Here is a 23,160-nt window from a genome sequence, read left to right on the forward strand (position 1 = left end):
GCAAGGAGGCCTACAAACCTGACTCAGTTACACCAACTCTGTCAGGAGGAATGGGCCAAAATGCGTTTGACCCACGTTAAACAATTTAAAGGCAATGCTACCAAATACTAATTGAGTGTATGTAAACTTCTGACCTACTGGGAATGAGATGAAATAAATAAAAGCTGAAATAAATCATTCTCTCTACTATTATGCTGACATTTCACATTCTTAAAATAAAGTGGTGATCCTCACTGACCGGGAATGACAGGGAACTTTTACTTTTTTACTTGGATTAAATGTCAGGAATTGTGAAAAACTGAGTTAACATGTATTTGGCTAAGGTGTATGTAAACTTCCGACTTCAACTGTATATGATATAAAAGCCCACTACATGTTTTCTGCTCATTCCACCACCACTCCCAGTCTGTATTAAGTCTGAGTGAATTTTACAGTACAGCTCAGATATAGTCTTACAACTTAAGATGAAAGAGTAGGAGTCAGAAGATTAGATACAAAATGAAGATAAAAGTGTAAGTTAAAAAGCAACAATAGTAGGAGTCAGACGGGTAAGAAGAGTAGGAGTAAGAAGAGTACTGTAGGAGTAAGATGAGAGGGAGTAAGAAGAGTACTGTAGGAGTAAGATGAGAGGGAGTAAGAAGAGTACTGTAGGAGTAAGATGAGAGGGAGTAAGAAGAGTACTGTAGGAGTAAGATGAGAGGGAGTAAGAAGAGTACTGTAGGAGTAAGATGAGAGGGAGTAAGAAGAGTACTGTAGGAGTAAGATGAGAGGGAGTAAGAAGAGTACTGTAGGAGTAAGATGAGAGGGAGTAAGAAGAGTACTGTAGGAGTAAGATGAGAGGGAGTAAGAAGAGTACTGTAGGAGTAAGATGAGTGGGAGTAAGAAGAGTACTGTAGGAGTAAGATGAGTGGGAGTAAGAAGAGTACTGTAGGAGTAAGATGAGAGGGAGTAAGAAGAGTACTGTAGGAGTAAGATGAGTGGGAGTAAGAAGAGTACTGTAGGAGTAAGATGAGAGGGAGTAAGAAGAGTACTGTAGGAGTAAGATGAGAGGGAGTAAGAAGCGTACTGTAGGAGTAAGATGAGAGGGAGTAAGAAGAGTACTGTAGGAGTAAGATGAGAGGGAGTAAGAAGAGTACTGTAGGAGTAAGATGAGTGGGAGTAAGAAGAGTACTGTAGGAGTAAGATGAGTGGGAGTAAGAAGAGTACTGTAGGAGTAAAAATATTAGGAGTAAGAAGAGTACTGTAGGAGTATTTTATTTGACCTTTATTTAACTAGGCAAATCAGTTCATTAAGAACAGATTCTTATTTTCAATGATGGCCAAGGAACAGTGCCTTGTTCAGGGGCAGAACGACATATTTTTTGTCTTATCAGCTCAGAGGATTCAATCTTGCAACCTTTCGGTTACTAGTCCAACGCTCTAACCACTCGGCTACCTGCCGCCCCAGAGTAAGAAGAGTACTGTAGGAGTAAGAAGCTTCTGATTCTGAGGGGTCTTAGCGTGCTTACATTCCTCTCTCGTGTCACCCTGGGTTACATAAGAGGCATTAGTCTGATCTCAGTGCTTCTACATGTAGTCCACGCAGAGACAGAAGAGGAAGCGAGACACCGCACTCATTGTTTTTTTCTGGTTCAATAAAAGTCAATAAACTAAGTAGACCAGACCCAGCTGCTATTGCATTGGTGTCTATGGGAGACCCACCCCATTAAGTAGACCGGAACAAACAAATGTTTTCCATGGTAAACGGCCTGAGTGAACTCTCTTCATTTATCCACCATCTTCGGTCTTACGTTCATACCGTTAACCTCTCAACCTTTTCAACCTTTGACCCCTGACCACTCTCTAGTCAGTGCTATGTAGTTTACGCTACTTAAGATAAGCAGACTGACAAGTCCATTGGTCAAAACAAGAGGATGACATTTAAACATTATAAAACATCTATTTTCATTTATTTATTGTGTGATTATATATATATATTTTACCTTGAACTAAAATAGAAGAAGGAATAGTGTCGAGTCTACTCAGAAATTAAACTAATTGGAAAGTGCAACATTTTGCTCACAAAGACCTTCATCAAGACCTACTGTATTTTATCAAGCTCATCCATTCCTTTTGCCTCCATTGTGGACTTTTTTTTATCCTGAAGTAAAACAGGAGAATGGACTCCCACACGCTGTATAAATGGTCAAATTAAACGTGTTCCAAAGTATAACGGTTTCACTCACAGTTGTTAAGAATGGAGGTCTGTTAGAATAGACTAGAATACAGATGTGGGATCTTAATTTGATCACTATTTTGTTGCCCCTCAGTAAGGCATAGTCAACGTCACACAGTTGCTATACAACCGTACTGTACATCATAGAGCATTCAAATGTGTTACAGTTACAGCATGTAACCAGTTATGGATGGAACATGGTCAAACATTTAAAATCAGTTTTCACCTAATCTGTTCCAGTACATTCTAATTATATGTCAATAATTCATTCCTTACAGAATCTGAAATCTAATATTGTCAAAGTTATTGGACAAGACTATAATATTAAGACTAAAATAGAAAACACTTTTTACTGCATTTCATTCTCTGCTGAGCTGCAGAATATGTAAATAGAAAACAGTTAAATCAGTCAGTCAGTGTCAGATAACTCTATCGCAGCATGACTCTATATACAATATACTGTATAAATAAATAAAACGCATACAAATATATAACGAAGGGGGCCAGTGTTTATAACTGTCATAGGGAGGGGGATCAGTCCGAGTCTGTACTGTTTGGGAATATTCCTGTCCCTCTCCCTGGGGTGGAGACCTCAAACAGAGTCTCTGTTAGCTAGCCAGCCACCTCCCATGTGTGTTATTGCTGTGTCTTTGTCCCAAATTACACCCAATTTATTTTATAGTGCTCTACATTTGACCAAAGTTCATAGAGCTCTTATCAAAAGTAGTGCACTATAAAGGGAGTAGTTAGCCACCCAACTCCCCTGGTGTATCAGGCCCACTACTGTTTCAGTGATGGCTCATGTATAAAATATGGGAGCGAGCTGATGTCTGAGAAAGCACAGTACATCCAGGCGCGTGCATGCACACACTCATGCACACACACACACACATGCATGTGCGCACACATGCACACACACACCCACACACACACACACACAGTCTTGTACAACCAATCAGTCCCAGTCCCAACAATTCAGTCCCATTCAAAATCCTATGTTCTCTAACCCTAAACGTTACCTTAACCCGTACTCTTACCCTTACCCTAACCCCAACCTTAACTCTAACCTTAACTCTAACCTTAACCCTAATCTTAACTCTAACCATAACCTTAACCCTAATCTTAACCCTAACCTCCATAACTCTCCCTGCAGAACTCTGGACCAGGCACTGACTCCTGACCTGGGCGAACAGCTCATACTTATTCTTATCCATTTTCCGATTCTGGGTCCGTATCCCTATCCCCCCCCATCCTATCCCTGTCCTCCACCATGTCCTCCACCCTCAGACCTTTCCCAGACCCCCTGTTCCTATCCCCCCAACAGATACAGAACCCCAGATTATATCCATCTCCAGCACCTTCTCAGACATAAACAGACTCCTTCATTCTAGACTCAAAGACGCTTTCACCCAAACACAACGTACATTTCCCCCACTCCAGGAATTCAGACCTTTATCAGCTTTTCGCAGAAACCCCAACCTAAGGGATCTTTACATTTTTGTAAAATGTTCCAATAAGCCCACTCCAAAACCACCTATTGAACAACAGTACCATAGACAACTTCAACACATTCAAAATCCACATGCACAAACCTCCAGTCCTATCCCACAACTCATGACCATTCAGAGCACCAACACCGTTTATGCAATAACATGCACATTATGCGACAACATTTATATAGGAGAAACCGGTCACACAGTCTTGACACACCTCAAACAGCACCTCTACACAATTGAAAAAAACATATTACAAACATATTACAAACACACACTTTCAAATCCACCCAACAACCTCCCTCCGCATCACCGGTCTGGAGATGAAAGGCTCCTGGACCATAGGCCAGAGAAGAGCAGCTGAATCCAGATGGATATTCAAACTTAAGACCTTGGCTCCACTTGGTATGAATGTTAAGAAGTAGTATAAAGTACTGACAGTGGGAGTTGGTGAGGGCCTAATTAAGAGAGCTGGAAGTTCAATAAAAAATTATGTATTTAATTGCTTAATCTGGTTTTGTATTTTTTATATTTTGCATTGAATTTTATTATATTATGCACTTTAACATAGCACGTAATCCCTTCATCCTTTTTGGGGGGGATTTCCAATGATGTACTTACTTAATTATTTATTTATTTAATTATTCCAGTATGCATGTTTTATTGTGATTTTTTTTAAATGAAATTTGGTTTAGAATTAAACCTTTTTACTCTCAAGATTTGATTGATAAAGATCTTCCTCCTGTACTTGAACTGTTGAGGGTGACCCCTTGGAGCTCTCGGCCTCTCATGTTCTCCCACCCTCTCAAGACCGGTCAGATGTACAACACAGAAACAGGGCAGAAAGTTGCAATAGGCCCGTGGAAGATTTGATACCAACATAACCATAAACCCTCTTAAACCTAACCCTAACCTTAACCCAAAAACCTAACCTAACCTTCACCCTTAACCTGAACCTAACCCTAGCTCCTGACCCTAAAACTAACCCTAGCTCCCAACCCTAACCCTTAATGTAATTATAACCCTAACACTAATTCTAACCTTAACCCTAAACCCCCTAGAAAAAGCATTTGTCCTCGTGGGGAAAAAACAAAATGTCCCCAGTTGGTCAAATTTGAGTTTGTTTACTTTTGGTAGTTAAACACGTCCACACACACTGAAGACTCAGTGTTATGGGATATTATGGGAGCTGTCTGCTTGAGGGACAAAGGGAGGTCTCCATAGGTTTCTGTTCTGATCCCGCTGTTTGAGCCAATACCATGAACCTCTAGTTTATTTTGACAGTGTGTGCGTGTGCATGCGTGTGTGTTTGTTTGTTGTTGGTTTCCTGGCAACTCCTTGGCTATGCTTGATGGATGGATTCTTTCTGAAATCTCTGTTCTTCGCAGTCAGAGTGGTGCTTATATGGCAAGTCTGGAGACTGTTTTTTTACGTCTCATTTTCTCATGGATATAGGAAGCAATCCCACAGGGTCTGTCATTATTTTCTTGCTTCCTTTCTTTCTCTTGCATGCTATTTCTGTCCTTCTGTTTCTTTCTCTCGCAGCCCCAATTGGGCCTATCTTTCAGATTTTTTTTTTGTGTGTGTCGGTCCTCTAATCTTAAAGTGTGCAAGCCATTGGCAAACACACACACACATCCTCTATTCTTAAAGTGTGCACTCCATTGGCAAACACACACACACACGGAGTACATTGCATGTAGGAATACACACACACGGAGCGTTGAGTTTGCTCAAAGATTAACCCTTGCTCTGGCATGTGCCGAGTGGGAGGAGACGATTGCCGTGGAAATAAACTTTAATTTCCTGTAGTCATGGGAATTTGACCCCCTTTAAACCTTTGACACACACACACGCGCACACACATACACACACGCAAACAAACCTCTTCACATGGGGATTTGACTGCTCGGATCATTTACATTTCAAGGCCTTCAAAACTCCTATCCGGTCAGCCCTTAAGGATGAAGTTGCATCTAAACACTGGTGTAGAGTCCATTCTGTTGTTTTCCCATTAGTGGTGAGGATTGGGATTCTGTGAGTTTAAGCTGATCCTAGATCTGTGCCCAGGCCCAATCATGTTGAGAGAAACAAAGAAAAATACCTTCTAGTCTTGGAAGACTAGGATTCTGCAACAAACCAGTCCTGAACAGCAAAGGCGTGCTACCTTACAAACACACACACACAGAGACTGTACACACGACTGTGATCTTTAAAGCCCCAAAACCCAAACAGTGATGTCTTCCAGAAAAAGCTCGTCAGAGGATGTTTAGGTTGTAAAATCACATCCTTGATCTGCATGTAGTTTCTCTGGTGTAACCCTCTGGCTAAAGGCTACAAAGGCAGTACAGGAGGCTGTGGCCTATACAAACACACACGCAAAGACTTGACGTTGTTAAAGGTCTATTCTTAGTAACGCCTGAATTGAGGAATAGATGTACTTCTCAGGAAAGCAACTTGCCGCAATGCGTTGGTGGGGCGTGCGTACGGACATGCGCTTTCTTCTTCTCTTGTTTGGTCTTCACATGGGTGGAGATTTTGTGCTAATATTCGGTCTCGGTTTACATGTGTGTATGTTTGCTTAAGCATCGTTTATGGTTCCTTTTTTACAAGGAGACAATATGGTGGGAGGAGTAGGAGACAACCCAACATTACAGAGGGTGTGTCCCAAATGGCGCCCTATCCCCGGGATCAGGGCTCTCCAACCCTGTTCCCGGGGAGAGCTACCGTCCTGTAGGTTTTCACTCCAAACCCAATCTAGTGCACCTGATTCTAATAATTAACTGATTGATCATCTGAATCAGGGGTTGGAGCAAAAAGCTACAAGAGCATAGCTCTTCAGGAACAGGGTTTGGAGAGTTTTGACCAGGGCCGATAGGGCGTAGTGCACGATACTGTATATAGGGAAAAGGGTGTCATTTGGGATGTAAATTCAAATAAACTGCAAATAAGACGCAGATGATAAAGAAAGCCAGTTAAAACGTCATCAGGCAAACGGTACATCGCTCTTCACTCTCATGAACAAACATCTTTTTGTTTCTTTTTGTCTTTTTTTAACTACCTTTTTGTTTTTTTGTCCACTTTTTTCCAGAAATCCGTAAGAGGAGAAAATCGCTCAGAAGGAAGTTTGACTCCTTCTCCAAAGAAAAGAAAGAGAAAGAGCGAGGTAAGGTCGCCCCCTCCCCCATAAACTAGATGATGAAGTGTCGAAATCTTCCACCGTGTGTCTGCATCCCAAATGGCACCCTACATAGTGCACTATGTAGGGAATCGGGTGCTGTTAAGGACGCACACCTATGACTCAGTACTCTTTGTTAAAACTGAAGACTACATGCCATACCTCAGAAGGTCAGACAGACCAGAGTCATGTACTTAGATACACAGCTCTGAGACAGACTAACCGCTACTGACGTAGGTCTATATGAGCCTCTACTCCTTCTTGACTAATTGACTAATGCCTGTGAAATGATCAACCGCTGTTGACGTACAGTACAGTAGCTCCAGTGCTTCTTCTCTATCCCGTAATGACAATTAAGTGACTAACGCTTGTCAAATCATCAAGCACTGTTGACCTACAGGACAGTAGCTTTTCCACCTCTTCATTGTTTAACAGGGACTAACTGCTTAATGCCTGTGAAATCATGGTGTTGACGACAGTGAGCTCGATTTCAACCCCAAGAAGCAAGGCCCTCTTTAAAGCGTAGATGACTCGTTTTTGCAACTTTTGTCTGTTGCAGAAGGTTTAAACACTGCCTCCTGAGTGTAAACACTGATACACTCTCATAAACATTCTCACACACACACGAACTGACAAAACAAGAAATGTGCAAGCATATGGGTACAGTCTGTCTCTCGCTCTGTCTCTCTCTGACACACATGCACACACACACACACTCTGACGGACCCAAAAGGCATGTGTACACAAGTATATGCATACACAGTCACTTCACAGTCGCTTTCTCCTTCTCACACACACTGACAAAAAACTAAAAGGCACATGCACACACGTGTACACAGTCTCTCACAGTGCCCCCCCCCCCCCCCCCCCCCCCACACACACACACACACACACACACTCTGTTATCCTCTCCTTGGCCCAGTGCTGGCCATGTGGAGGTGTGATCAGGGAGAATAAAGAGATGTTCTCTTTCTCCTCCAGCTGGTTGCCTTCAGGGCAGGGCCAGCTAGCCAGCCTGTTGTCTTACCAGGGTTAGGGTTGATTAGACTACCCGTGACAGGACAGGGTCTGCTAGCCAGTCTGTTGTATTAGGCCTACCCCAGAACAGTGGCCAGCCAATCTACTTGTTAGCATTATGGCCAGCTAGCCATCCTGTTACCCAAGCCAATGGCCAACTTGTTAGAGTTATGGCTAGCAAGCTAGCCTGTTACCCAGGCCATTAGCCAACGTGTTAGCATTATGGCCAGCTAGCAAACGTTTTACCCAGGCCAGCGGCCAACCTGTTAGCATTATGGCCAGCTAGCCAGCCTGTTGCCTAGGCCAGTGACCAGCAGGCCTGCTGTTTTATCTAGGGTTTGTCTGTTGTTTTATCTAGGGTTTGTCTGCTGTTTTGTCTAGGGTTTGTCTGTCCTTTGGTGCTCACAGGTCTGTGTCTGGGTAAATCTCCTAAGATGATAGTACTTAATGCTCGGTCAGAACATTAGGGTTTTGGCAGGGATGGATGAATGGATGAAGGGATGGAGTGGTCGAAAACAAACGAGGGTAAACGAACGCTCAAGTGATCAGAGGCGAGTAGCGTCACTAACGCTAATGCCAACAAATGCTAATTAACCCATAAGACTCTAAGCTCTGTCTAAGCCAGGAGAGGGGAGGTGAGATACTACTAAGCTATATGGAATTGTTTTAAAATGGTCATACCAATGATAATTTTTCTATTTTATTTTGAATTTTAAGACCCCTTGAAGCCTATAAGAAATAAATATATACAGTACCAGACAAACACACCTACTCATTCAAGGGGGAATGGTAAGAAAACACTTACATAGCATTGAAGGTCCCCAAGAACACAGTGGCCTCCATCATTCTTAAATGGAATAAGTTTGGGAACCACCAAGACTCTTCCTAGAGCTGGCCGCCCGGCCAAACTGAGTAATCGGTGGAGAAGGGCCTTGACAGGGAGGTGACCAAGGACCTGATGGTCACCCTGACAGAGCTCCAGAGTTCCTCTGTGGGGATGGGAGGGAGAACCTTTCAGAAGAACAACCATCTCTGCAGCACTCCACCAATGAGGCCTTTATGGTAGAGTGGCCAGATGGAAGACACTCCTCAGTAAAAGGCACATGACAGCCCTCTTGGAGATCGCCAAAAGGCACCTAAAGGACTCTCAGACCATGAGAAACAAGATTCTCAGGTCAGATGAAACAAAGATTGAACTCTTTTGCCTGAATGCCAAGCATCTTATCTGGAGGAAACTTGGCACCATCCCTACGGTGAAGCATGGTGGTGGCAGCATCATACTGGGGGGGGATGTTTTTCAGTGGCAGGGTCTGTGAGAATAGTCAGGATTGAGGGAAAGATGAATGGAGAAAAGTACAGGGAGATCCTTGATGAAAACCTGCTCCAGAGTGCTCAGGACCTCAGACAGGGGCAAAGGTTCACTTTCCAACAAGACAATGACTAAGCATACAGCCAAGAGAACGCAGGAGTGGCTTCGGGACGAGTCTCTGAATGTCCTTCAGTGGCCCAGCCTGAGCCTGGGCTTGAACCTGATCAAACATCTCTGGAGAGACTTGAAAACAGCTATGCAGTCACACTCCCCATCCAACCTGACAGAGCATGAAAGGATCTGCAGAGAAGAGTGGGAGAAATTCCCCAAATACAAGTGTGCCAAGCTTGTAGCGTCATACCCAAGAAAATGCGAGGCTCTAATCACTGCCAAAGGTGCTTAAACAAAGTACTGAGAAAAGGTTTGGAATATTTATGTAAATATAATACATATACAGTTGAAGTCGGAAGTTTACATACACTTTAGACAAATACATTTAAACTAAATTTTTCACAATTCCTGACATCTAATCCTAGTAGAAATGCCCAATCATAGGTCAGTTAGGATCACCACTTTATTTTAAGAATGTGAAATTTCAGAATAATAGTAGAGAGAATGATTTATTTCAGCTTTTATTTCTTTCATCACATTCCCAGTGGGTCAGAAGTTTACATACACTCAATTAGTATTTGGTAGCATTGACTTTAAATTGTTTAACGTTTCGGGTAGCCTTCCAAAAGCCTCCCACAATAAGTTGGGTGAATTTTGGCCCATTCCTCCTGACAGAGCTGATGTAACTGAGTCAGGTTTGTAGGCCTCCTTGCTCGCACACATTTTTCAGTTTTGCCCACAAATTTTCTATGGGATTGAAGTCAGGGCTTTGTGATGGCCACTCCAATACCTTGACTTTGTTTTCCTTAAGCTATTTTGCCACACCTTTGGAAGTATGCTTGGGATCACTGTCCATTTGGAAGACCTATTTTCAACCAAGCTTTAACTTCCTGACTTGAGATGTTGCTTCAATATATCCATATAATTTTCCTCCCTCATGATGCCATGTATTTTATGAAGTGCACCAGTCCCTCCTACAGCAAAGCACCCCCACAACATGATGCTACCACCCCCGTGCTTCACGGTTGGGATGGTGTTCTTTGACTTGCAACCCTTTTTCCCTCCAAACATAACAATGGCCATTATGGCCAAACAGTTTCATCAGACCAGAGGACATTTCTCCAAAAAGTACGATCTTTGTCCCCGTGTGCAGTTGCAAACTGTAGTCTGGCTTTTTTATGGCGGTTTTGGAGCATTGGCTTCTTCCTTGCTGAGCGGCCTTTCAGGTTATGTCGATATAGGACTCATTTTACTGTGGATATAGATACTTTTGTACCTGTTTCCTCTAGCATCTTCACAGGGTCCTTTGCTGTTGTTCTGGGATTGATTTGCACTTTTCGCACCAAAGTACTTTCATCTCTAGGAGACAGAACGCATCTCCTTCCTGAGTGGTATGACAGCTGCGTGGTCCCATGGTGTTTATACCAGGCACAGTCAACTTAGTGTATGTAAACTTCTGACCCACTGGAATTGTGATACAGGGAATTGTAAGTGAAATAATTTGTCTGTAAACAATTGTTGAAAAAATGACCTGTGTCATACTCAAAGTACAGTGGGGCAAAAAAGTATTTAGTCAGCCACCAATTGTGCAAGTTCTTCCACTTAAAAAGATGAGAGAGACCTGTAATTTTCATCATAGGTACACTTCAACTATGACAGACAAAATGAGAAAAAAAATCCAGAAATCTTGCTTGTTTGTAGGTGACCAAATACTTATTTTCCACCATCATTTGCAAATAAATTCATCAAAAATCCTACAATGTGATTTTCTGGATTTTTTGTCTCATTTTGTCTGTCATAGTTGAAGTGTACCTATGATTCAAATTACAGGCCTCTCTCATCTTTTTAAGTGGGAGAACTTGCACAATTGGTGGCTGACTAAATACTTTTTTGCCCCACTGTAGATGTCCTAACCGACTTGCCAAAACTATAGTTTGTTAACAAGACATTTGTGGAGTGGTTGAAAAACAAGTTTTAATGACTTCAACCTAAGAGTATGTAACCTTCCAACTTCAACTGTATATTTTTTTTTATTTAAAAAAAAAAATTAAATAGATTTGCAAACATTTCTAAAAAACGTTTTTGATTTTGTCATTAAAGGTTATTGTGTGTAGATTTATGAGGGGAAAAAAAACAAACTAAAATCAATTTTAGAATAAGGCTATAACATAACAAAATGTAGAAAAAGTCAAGGGGTTTGAATACTTTTCGAATGCACTGATTTTAGCTCATATAATTGCATTGAATAACAGATTCACAACATAGAACAACAGATTGTCCCACAGAAAGAAATCTAAAGGAAGTTTGTTCTGAAGTATCTATCCAATATATATATATTTACATGTATTTAAACCCTTATTTTGTCCCTTAACAGTCTCCATATATACTTCCATAAATGTTTTTGACTGGTATCAGGGGACATTCAGACGTGAGGCCTGTGGGAGTCTCACGTTTACACCGAGTGGTCGTATAATTGTCTAGCCTAAACTGTTCGGACGCTACAGACAGAAGTTGGAAGATCGGCTGTACCGACTTCAGACAAGTCCCAAGACGACTGGTGGGGGTCGTCGAGCAAAACGGAGAACAGCATCGTGTTCGTGAGAGTCTCCTCCTTCCATAATAGTTTGTTGGCCAAACCATTCGGGTGTGTAAAAGCACATTTCACAAAATAAAAGTTTGTGTATACTGTGTTTACGTGTCTGTTTACCCTCCACTACAACCCTGGATGGATAGATGGATGGATGCCAGTCGTGCTTGTTCCTTTAAGGCTCTTATCTGTGAAGGTAGCACAGTGGGTAAAGTGGTATGGGTAGCCTAATCTGGAGGAAATGCATTTAGATGGTTGTTAATCGCAATAACATTAACACTCAGGTGTTTCTGCTAATTGTCTTGTGTGTACTTTCTATTGTTTATTCATGCTGACTGTATCTGTCGCCTGACGGTAGTCAGAAAGTGTGCCGGATCCTTCAAAAAATGTATCATGGTATTTTCCTGCCATGGTAGTACAATGAAAACAATACTATTGTACTATCATGTATTTTTGGTTACTACCATGGAAGGAAAATACCATGGTACTGTTGCAAATACCATGGTATTTTCAACCCACGCTAGTGACCAAAACACCATGATAGTACCATAGAATTTTACTACCATGGCAAGAAAATACCATGGCATTTGCAGCATTAATATTGTATTTTCCTGCCATTTTAGTGACCAAAATACCATGATAATACCATTGTTTTATCAATGCGAGTTGTTAACAATGCATTCTCATGATGGTCAATGTCCCACAGTATTTTGGATTAAGTGACCAAAAACAGAGTAATTTATACTCGCATAATGCAATATTGACTTTTTGCTCTGCAATGACAAAGTGTAGGCTTACTCTGCTAAACCCCTTGAGCTCATAATGAAAAACCACAACACACATGGTCTAGTAGTGTAGTGTGCCTCTTAAACCTTAGTCCGCTGGTCACTATATTGCTTATTAGCACGCTAGACAGCTAGCTACATGCTTGCTACTTGTAATAGGCATGTAAGCCTATTAACTAGTTAGCCTGTTAGCTACTGTTGCTAGCCACTGTCCTGCAACCAATCAGTGGCATCTGCGGGAGGATTTAGTCAGTTGATGTACCTACATACACGTGTCCGTGGCTTTCGTGTACCTTGAACCAGCTTCAAGGAAAGGATAAGAAGAGGAGTGGGGGGTGAAGGGAAGAGAGAGGGGGTGGGGGAGAAAGAGAGAAGGAAGGTTTGAGAGACAGGGAGAGGTGGGGTGAGAGAGGAGGGAGGGAGAGGGTGAGAGAGCAAGAGAGAGAATGAAGAATGAAAAAGCGAGACAGAAACACCATTCCCATCCACAGTTATGTGAGTAATGTCATACAGTATAAAACAAATTCTTGACAGCTGTGACCGAAACAGGAAGTTTCCGTACAATTTTAGAAATCCCGACATGGTGGGGTCTTTTTGTGTCGGTAAAATTTTGTATGCTAGAAATAGTGGTGGGAAAGCATTTATGCGCAAATATTGATATAATAACCATCATACAGTGGTGGAAAAAGTACCCAATTGTCATACTTGAGTAAAAGTAAAGATACCTTAATACGAAATGACTCAAATAAAAGTGAAAGTCACCCAGTAAAACCCAACTTGAGTAAAAGTATAAAAGTATTTGGTTTTAAATATGCTTAAGTATCAAAAGTAAATGTAATTGTTAAAATGTACTTAAGTATCAAAAGTAAAAGTACAAGTACAGATCATTTTAAATTCCTTATATTAAGCAAAGCAGATGGCCACATGTTGTAGTTTTAATTATTTATTTTTTTCAGAGGCAGTAGGGATGACGAGGGATGTTCTCTTGATAAGTGTGTGAATTAGACCATTTTCCGGTCTTGCTAAGCATTCAAAATGTAACGAGTACTTTTGGGTGTCAGGGAAAACGTATGGAGTAAAAAGTACATAATTCTCTTTAGGAATGTAGTGAAGTAAAAGTAAAAGTTGTCAAAAATGTGAATAGTAAAGTAAATTACTGATTCCCAAAAAATGACTTAATTAAGTAGTACTTTAAAGTATTTTTACTTAAGTACTTTACACCACTGCCATCATATCGAAGTAAACTTGGAGTAACGCAATGACATGATGTGTGATCCTCCCATAACGATTTAGGAAACCATGCAGTTTATTAGGCTACAGATTAAATAAATTATGAAGAACTTCACAGGGTGGTGAAAGTGCACAGTGATGCGCTTGATGCTCCTTTCAAATAAATGTTGAGGGTCTTATTCTGGTGACATGATGATCGATGCTTGATTACCGTTTGACAAATATCCATAAGACTACCCGCAGACTGGACTACCCGCAGAGCCTACCCACATTGTATCTACGAGATGTTAGCTAGAGAGCACGTGCCAAGACCAGAGTACACACATTTGCTATTAAAGCAACAGTTTTTGTGACAAAACAATCGGTAGAGTTGAAAATGCAATGGAAACACAGTGAACATTGTGCACTATGCCATCACACACTGATTTTCATCCACAACAAGTCAGGTTGGTGGAAACGTCACTGGTGGGAAAATGTACGTTTTATTTATGCAGATTTTTGAACATTTGCATGAAAACCTGACGCCAATTGGGTGGGAACCTAGCAAGAGAGAGAATAGTGGTAGATATAGAGCGAGGAGAGAGAGGAGGGTTTGAAAGATATAGAGAGAAAGTTAAAAGAGAAACGAAAAGGAAAGAGGGAGAGAAAGAGAGAGCGTAAAGACGAGAGAGAGAGAGAGAGACAGAGAGAGAGAGAGGGGAGGAGAGGCCGGGAGGGTCAAAACAAGAGAGATGGAGAGAGAGAGAGAGAGGGGGGGGGGGGGTATTTCAGGTTTAAGAGGTATTTCAGGTTCATCCCACCTATCCTTAGAGCTTTACCTCTTGGCACTCTGCCAGTCTCCCATGTCTGACCAGCTTTAGGTCTTACGGCCTCTTCACAGCAGGAGTGTGTGCGGATGTGTGTGTGTGCTTGTGTGTTTTATATGAATTAATTCATTAACAAAAATGGTTTTGTCAAATTGCCAGTTGGCAACCCATTCCTTACGGGATTAGATGACACATAAACAAACATTACAATGATTCAGAGTGATAATTATTCCGGTGTTCTGCATAGTGCGCACAGCATAAAAAATGAAAATAAATTAATACATAATAGTAGAAAAGGTTACCCAAGCAATAATAATTTTAAAAAAAATACAATTAAAATACAGATAAATAAATACAGAAAAATGAAATGGAAGGCATTTAACCATGGTCTGTCAAAAAGAGAAGATTCAAGTGAGAGAGATATATTGTAGGCCCACACACAATTTATATACACTGAGTACACATACATTAAGAACACCTGTTCTTTCCATGACGTAGACTGACCAGGTGAATCCAGGTGAAAGCTATGATCCCTTATTGATGTGACTTGTTAAATCTTCTTCAATCATTGCAGATGAATGGGAGGAGACAGGTAAAAAAAAAAGATTTTTAAGCCTTGAGACAATTGAGACATGGATTGTGTATGTGTGTCCTTCAGAGGGTGAATGGGCAAGACAAAATATTTAAGTAGCTTTGAATGGGGTATGGTAGTAGGTGACAGGCACACTGGTTTGTGTCAAGAACTGCAACGCTGCTGGGGTTTTACACTCAACAGTTTCCTGTGTGTATCAAGAATATCCAGGCACAGTCAACTTAGTATATGTAAACTTCTGACCCACTGGAATTGTTATACAGGGAATTGTAAGTGAAATAATTTGTCTGTAAACAATTGTTGAAAAAATTACCTGTGTCATACTCAAAGTACAATGGGGCAAAAAAAGTATTTAGTCAGCCACCAATTGTGCAAGTTCTCCCATTTAAAAAGATGAGAGAGGCCTGTAATTTTCATCATAGGTACACTTCAACTATGACAGACAAAATGAGAAAAAAAATCCATAATTTGCAAATACATTCATTAAAAATCCTACAATGTGATTTTCAGATTTTTTTTTCTCATTTTGTCACCAATCTACACACAATATCCCATAATGTCAAAGGGGAATTTTGTTGAAATTAAAAAACAAATAATAATGAAAGGCTGAAATATGTTGAGTCAATAATTACTCAACCCCTTTGTTATTCCAAGCCTAAATAAGTTCAGGAGTAAAATATGCTTTAACAAATCACATAATAAGTTACATGGACTCATTCTGTGTTCAATAATTGATTTTTGAATGACTACCCCATCTTTATACCCCACACATACAATTATCTGTAAGGTCTCTCAATTGAGTAGTGAATTTCAAGCACAGATTTAACCACAAAGAAGAGGGAGGTTTTTCCAGTGCCTTGCAAAGAAGGGAACCGATTGGTAGATGTGTAACAAATATCCCCCTGAATATCCCTTTGAGCATGGTGAAGTTATTAATTAGGCTTTGGATGATGTATGATTACACCCAGTCACTACAAAGATACAGGCATCCTTCCTAACTCAGTTGCCAGAGAAGAAGAAAAATGCTCACCGATTTCACCATGAGGCCAATGGTGATTTTAAAACAGTGATAGAGTTTAATGGTTGTGATTTGAGAACGGTGGATAGATCAACAACATTCTAGTTACGCTACAATACTAACCTAAATGACAGAGTGAAAAGAAGGAAGACCGTACAGAATAACAAATATTTCAAAACATGCATCCTGTTTGCTACCAGGAACTTTAGTAGTACTGAGAAAAAAGAAACAAATATTGTCCTGAATACAAAAAGGAATGTTTGGGGCAAATCTAACACAGCACATCACTGAGTACCACTCTTCATATTTTCAAGAATGGTGACTGCATCATGTTATGGGTATGCTTGTCATTGGCAAGGACTAGGGAGTTTTTCAGGATAAAAAGCAATGGAATACAGCTAAGCACAGGTAAAATCCTAGAAGAAAACCTGCTTCAGTATTTTTTCCCAACACACACTGGGAGACAAATTCCCCTTTCAGCGGGACAATAACCTAAAACAAAAGGCCAAATCTACACTGGGGTTGCTTGCCAAGATGACATGCAATGTTCCTGAGTGGCCTAGTTGCAGTTGTGAGTTAAATCGGCTTGAAAATCTAGGTCTACTTTTGAAAATGGCCTTCTGGCAATGACCAACAACCAACTTGACAGAGCTTGAAGAACTTTAAAAAGAGTAATGGGCACATATTGTACAATCCAGGTGTGCAAAGCTCTTAGAGACTTGGCCAAAAAGACTCTGTGAGCTGTAATCACTGCCAACGGTGATTATAACATGTATAAGAGCAGAAACTATACCATGAAGTCCAAGGAACTGGACATAGATCTCTGGGATAGAATTGTGTTGAGGCATATATCTAGGGAAGGGTATAAAACAATGTCTAGAGTGTTGAACGTTTCCAAGAGCACAGTGATCTCCATCATTGGGAAATTGAAAAAATATAGAACTACCCAGACTCTGCCTAGACCTGGCCATCCGACCAAACTGAGCAACTGGGCAAGAAAGACCTCGGTCAGGGAGGTGAACAAGAACCTAATGAACACTCTGGCAGACCTATAGAGTTCCTTGGCTGAAATGGGAGAAGCTGCCAAATAACAGTCTCTACGGCACTTCACCAATCTGCGCTTTAGGAGAGAGTGGCCAGACAGAAGCCACTCCTGAGAAAAAGGCACATGACTGCACGGCTGAAGTTTGCAAAAAGGCACATAAAAGACTCAGAGCATAATTCAAAAGATTCTGTGGTCTGATGAGACAGAAATGCAACTCTCTGGCCTGAAGACAAAGCGATGTGTATGGAGAAAACAAGGTACAGCTCATCACCTGTCTAACAGGTTAGGGTTAGTAGATAGTTGAAATGCTTGCTGAAATGAAATATCTGTTCCTCCCTCTTTCCTTTCCTATCTATCCCAACCTCTTTTCCTCCATCCATACCTCTTTCTACCTTTTCCATCATCCCACAGAGACAGCCGCCAAGGCGTTTGGCATACCTCTTTCGCAGGCGATAGCCAACGACCGGGCATACAAGCAGCGTCAGGATGCTCTGAAGGTTTTTTTTTTGTAATCTACTTCATTAGATTGTTTTACTGTGAAGTGTAATAAAAAAAACAGTAAACAACATGCATCCAAAATACAAGTGTAAAAACCGCACACTAGAAAATACACTTTTACTTTAGGTCTATTTACTGTAAAGTGTGTTGTGATGGATTATAAAAGCACTTTAAATAAAGTTGGATTTGATTTGCTCTGAAGGAGAGCCGGAGAGACTGCCTTGATCTAGAGGCCAGCGTCCTGAGGTTCCGGGCTGAGAAACAACAGCAGAGCAACGGGAATAAACCCCTCTGTAGCACGGCTTCATCCCCCTTCAGTGGTGCTACATCCTCCTCATCATCGGCAGCACTGGCGTTGCACAGCAAGCCACTCTCACCCAGGTTCCTGGATAAGAAAGCTAGAGTGCAGAGACGGGTGAGTTGGAGAGCACAGACACGTGCACACACACACGCACGCACACACACACACACACACACGCACACACGCACACACACACACACACACACATACACACATACAGACACAGAGACACACACACACAGAGACAAGTAGATGTAGATGCTTGTCTCTACGTCTGGGCTTTACTTTGGTCTGAAATATGCGGACCTCTCTTCGGCTATCAAAAGAGCAGTCGAACATCCAACAAACATTTCTCAACCATGACTTATCACCTTCCAACTACGGTTTCAAAACATGACCACGCTGGCATATCTCCTCCGAGACAATCAAACATTTCTATTGTAGGCATTTGGCACTTGAGCGTGCTAGACAGCACACACCGTAGTCCTAAGAACTGTGAAATACTGTGGCAACAACTGATCCAAACATATCCGTTCAAAAATGAGTTGTTTTATTTGAACAATATGCCCAACTTCAACAAAAATCTGGGGTATAGAAGTTCAACGATGACTATCAGTATTACTCTCTCAGAACCTCGACCCTGGTAAACAGTGTTGATATTGGAAAACGAAAAAAGGTCTGCATTCCAAACGGCACCGTATAGTGCAAAAGTAGTGCACAATATAGGGAATCGGGTGCCACAGGAGACACACACACACACACAAGGGAACGTTCAGTTAAATCGGTCTGCCCTCTGTCTGGCTGTCTCTCCATCACAATCATTCGCACAATCAATTCATTTTCCTGGTATGGAGTCAGACCGTTGTTTGCCACAGCGACACAGTAAAAATATTAGCAGAGCAAAAACTGTGTGCACATTCGTGCATGCATTTGGGCGTAGTCTGTGTTTGTGTGTATTTAAGTTGAGCCCCTGCTGCGTTAATGTCTGTACCGTGCTGCGCTCTAACCTGCTGCCCTGCTGGGTGAGAGATCAGACACCATCACTGCTGGTGGCTCTAACACACTGTCATTACTAGCCAGGGTTAGGGTACCTGATACTGTATTTGTTTTCACTTAGTGTTTGTCTGTAGTCCTTCCACGTCAGAACAGAATGAAGGGCTGGAGACTAGAGGAGGAAGGCATGTTTGAGACTATTGAGATGCACCCATTAATTAGGGCCTGAACCTAACATAAGCAATGTACTGAATGTGCTGCCAAACGTGACAAAGACAATAAGAGACAGCACAAATAAATCTGGGACCAGGTTACTCATGCATAACTTGAATTATGTGTAATAAATGATTTATTGATGTGGATGGGAGATGTGTGTGTGTGATTGTAATTTCCGCATCTAAGAGATAGATACAAGAACGTTGAGTTGAATAAGAATTTGGTGTTGACGCGCTTTTTACATTTCTTATTCAGATTTACTTGGAAAACTGAGAAACCTTCACATCAAAACAGAGGAAGGGAAGTAGGTTATTGAGATCATGTCCGCGGGAAGATGTTTTGGGGTGGGGAGACTTTTCTCCACTATTGTTCAGCGCTCATACGGGAGTAATAAAGGCCTAGTGCACTAATTTGGTTAAAAAAAAAATATATATATATATATATATATATATATATATATATATATATATATATATATATATATATATATATACCTAATTGTGATTTATTTACCCGCAGCACCCCTACTTCCTGTGGCAATGATTGAGATGCACTCTGAGTGCTTGCATGACTCAGGTTTCCATGGAAATCTTTAATTAAAGCTTGAATGTGAAAGGGAGGTATTTGTGTTTTTCTAGGTTCTACATTTTAGAGATAGAAGGCAGTTCATTCAGCTCATCATTCCGAGTAGATGGAAATGGCAATTGCAGCGATTTGTGTATACACGCACACACGCATGAACACACACACAGACACACACACACACACACACACACACACACACACACACACACACACACACACACACAGCGTTGGGCGATATACTTGAAAAGTGTAATCCGTTACTGATTACAGTTACATGAAAAATAATCAGTTACACATGCACACACACACACACACTCATGCATACACACACACACATATATATACAGTCGTGGCCAAAAGTTTTGAGAATGACACAAATATTAATTTCCACAAAGTTTGCTGCTTTAGTGTCTTTAGATATTTTTGTCAGATGTTACTATGGAATACTGAAGTATAATTACAAGCATTTCATAAGTGTCAAAGGCTTTTATTGACAATTACATGAAGTTGATGCAAAGAGTCAATATTTGCAGTGTTGACCCTTCTTTTTCAAGACCTCTGCAATCCACCCCCTGGCATGCTGTCAATTAACTTCTGGGCCACATCCTGACTGATGGCAGCCCATTCTTGCATAATCAATGCTTGGAGTTTGTCAGAATTTGTGGGGTTTTGTTTGTCCACCCGCCTCTTGAGGATTGACCACAAGTTCTCAATGGGATTAAGGTCTGGGGAGTTTCCTGACCCAAAATATTTAGGTTTTGTTCCCTGAGCCACTTATTTATGTCACGCCCTGACCGTAGATATCTCTTTTTTTCTATATATTTTGGTTAGGTCAGGGTGTCACTAGGGTGTGTACTCTAGTTTTTGTATGTCTAGAGTTTTTGTATGTCTAGGGGTTTTTGTATGTCTATGTTGGCCTGATATGGTTCCCAATCAGAGACAGCTGTTTATCGTTGTCTCTGATTGGGGATCATATTTAGGTAGCCATTTTCCTAATTTGTGTTGTGGGATCTTGAGTTGCCTGCACTAATTTGTCTAGCATCATGCTTCGGTCGTTGGTTTTTGTTGTGTTTCATTCACTAAAAGAGAATGTACGCATACCATGCTGCGCCTTGGTCTCACTCACACGACGAACGTGACAAGTTATCACTTTGCCTGGAAAAGGCATTGTTTGTCACCAAACTGTTCCTGGATGGTTGGGAGAAGTTGCTCTCGGAGGATGTGTTGATACCATTCTTTATTCGTGGCTGTGTTCAAAATTGTGAGTGAGCCCACTCCCTTGGCTGAGAAGCAACCCCACACATGAATGGTCTCAGGATGCTTTACTGTTGGCATGACACAGGACTGATGGTAGCGCTCACCTTGTCTTCTCCGGACAAGCTTTTTTCCAGATGCCCCAAACAATCGGAAAGAGGATTCATCAGAGAAAATTACTTTACCCCAGTCCTCAGCAGTCGAATCCCTGTACCTTTTGCAGAATTTCAGTCTGTCCCTGATGTTTTTCCTGGAGAGAAGTGGCTTCTTTGCTGCCCTTCTTGACACCAGGCCATCCTCCAGAAGTCTTCGCCTCACTGTGCGTGCAGATGCACTCACACCTGCCTGCTGCCATTCCTGAGCAAGCTCTGTACTGGTGGTGCCCCGATCCTGCAGCTGAATAAATTTTAGGAGACGTCCTGGCGCTTGCTGGACTTTCTTGGGCGCCCCGAAGCCTTCTTCACAACAATTGAACCGCTCTCCTTGAAGTTCTTGATGATCCGATAAATGGTTGATTTAGGTGCAATCTTACTGGCAGCAATGTCCTTGCCTGTGAAGCCCTTTTTGTGAAATGCAATGATGACGACACATGTTTCCTTGCAAGTAACCATGGTTGACAGAGGAAGAACAATGATTCCAAGCACCACCCTCCTTTTGGAGCTTCCAGTTTGTTATTCGAACTCAGTCAGCATGACAGAGTGATCTCCAGCCTTGTCCTCGTCAACACTCATACCTGTGTTAACGAGAGAATCAATGACATGATGTCAGCTGGTCCTTTTGTGGCAGGGCTGAAATGCAGTGTAAATGTTTTTTTTAGGATTCAGTTCATTTTCATGGCAAAGAGGGACTTTGCAATTAATTGCAATTCATCTGATCACTCTTCATAACATTCTGGAGTCTATGCAAATTGCCATCATACAAACTGAGGCAGCAGACTTTGTGAAAATTTATATTTGTGTCATTCTCAACTTTTGGCCACGACTGTATATAAGACTCCCACTACTGGGAAAGATGGAGACACAGAAGAACAGGAATCAAAGGGAACGCAAATAAATGGCAGAATAAATAATATAATTAGTCATGAGAACACTGTCCTGAAAAAACCCAGAACATTTTGCCCAAAAATGAAAACTTAAACTCCATTTATAGAATTTCTCTTAAAATAAAATCTACCTCATTATGTTACCCAGGAAAAATGTCATACTCATCCCAAGATTAACTGGATAGCTTTGCAAGAAAGTGTTCACGGCAACTGGCAGAATTTTATTACATGATCAACTAATGGAAATCTTTTTTGAAAGCCAGGAAAAATATTGTTGTAATAATGTTGCTTTCCCTTTACTTTTACCCCCTTCTCCATCACCCTTCTGTTTATCCTCTCACTCCCTCGTTCTTCTGTTCCTTCAGTCCCTCCTTCTCATCCATACTTCCCTAATGTTCCACTCTCCTTCCCTCTCTCTCATCTCTTCCCTCTGCTCCTCCCTCTCTTCTGTCTCCCTCACTTTGTTCCTACTATTGTTTCTCTCCTACTCTTTTCTCATCCTTTTTCCCTCACCTCTATTTTTCACTCTCCCTTTTAATCAACTCCTAAAGGTTTTGAAATTTGAACTTGAAATGCTTAATCTCTCCCTCCCTCTCCTCCTGCGTCCCCCTTCTCCCTCCAACAGGGTGGCCTGTCAGTGGACTCCATCTCAGATCTTGTAGAGAGTCAGTCCCGCCTGTTGGAGGCGCTGCAGCTGTCCCACCCTGCAGAGCTGGAGCTGAAGAAGACTGCAGCAGGTGCCGGGGGGCGGACTCAGACCAAGTTGAGCCTCAACCCCATCTATAGACAGGTTCCCCGTGTGTTGGAGAGGTGCTGCTGTCACATAGAGAGACACGGTGAGACTCAGAGGTCTGCTGATGTGACTGTTATAGCCCATCTAGCTAA

At 41.5% G+C, this 23,160-nt stretch overlaps 1 protein-coding gene across 3 annotated transcripts in view; it reads left to right on the top strand.

Annotated features, from left to right (window-relative positions):
* arhgap36 (Rho GTPase activating protein 36) overlaps positions 1–23,160 on the top strand; it is a 92,766-nt gene that overhangs the window by 54,339 nt on the left and 15,267 nt on the right. For 2 of the 3 annotated variants that reach the window (XM_036957753.1, XM_036957754.1), the window contains exons 3-6: positions 6,800–6,874; positions 17,798–17,883; positions 18,087–18,299; positions 22,901–23,111. In XM_036957753.1, coding sequence (XP_036813648.1) covers positions 6,800–6,874; positions 17,798–17,883; positions 18,087–18,299; positions 22,901–23,111 — 585 coding nt within the window. The remainder of the gene's footprint in view (positions 1–6,799; positions 6,875–17,797; positions 17,884–18,086; positions 18,300–22,900; positions 23,112–23,160) is intronic. The other variant, XM_036957755.1, reaches the window with a different exon arrangement.

This window comes from Oncorhynchus mykiss, chromosome 21 (assembly GCF_013265735.2).
Source record: "Oncorhynchus mykiss isolate Arlee chromosome 21, USDA_OmykA_1.1, whole genome shotgun sequence".
Taxonomy (NCBI): Eukaryota; Metazoa; Chordata; class Actinopteri; order Salmoniformes; family Salmonidae; genus Oncorhynchus; species Oncorhynchus mykiss.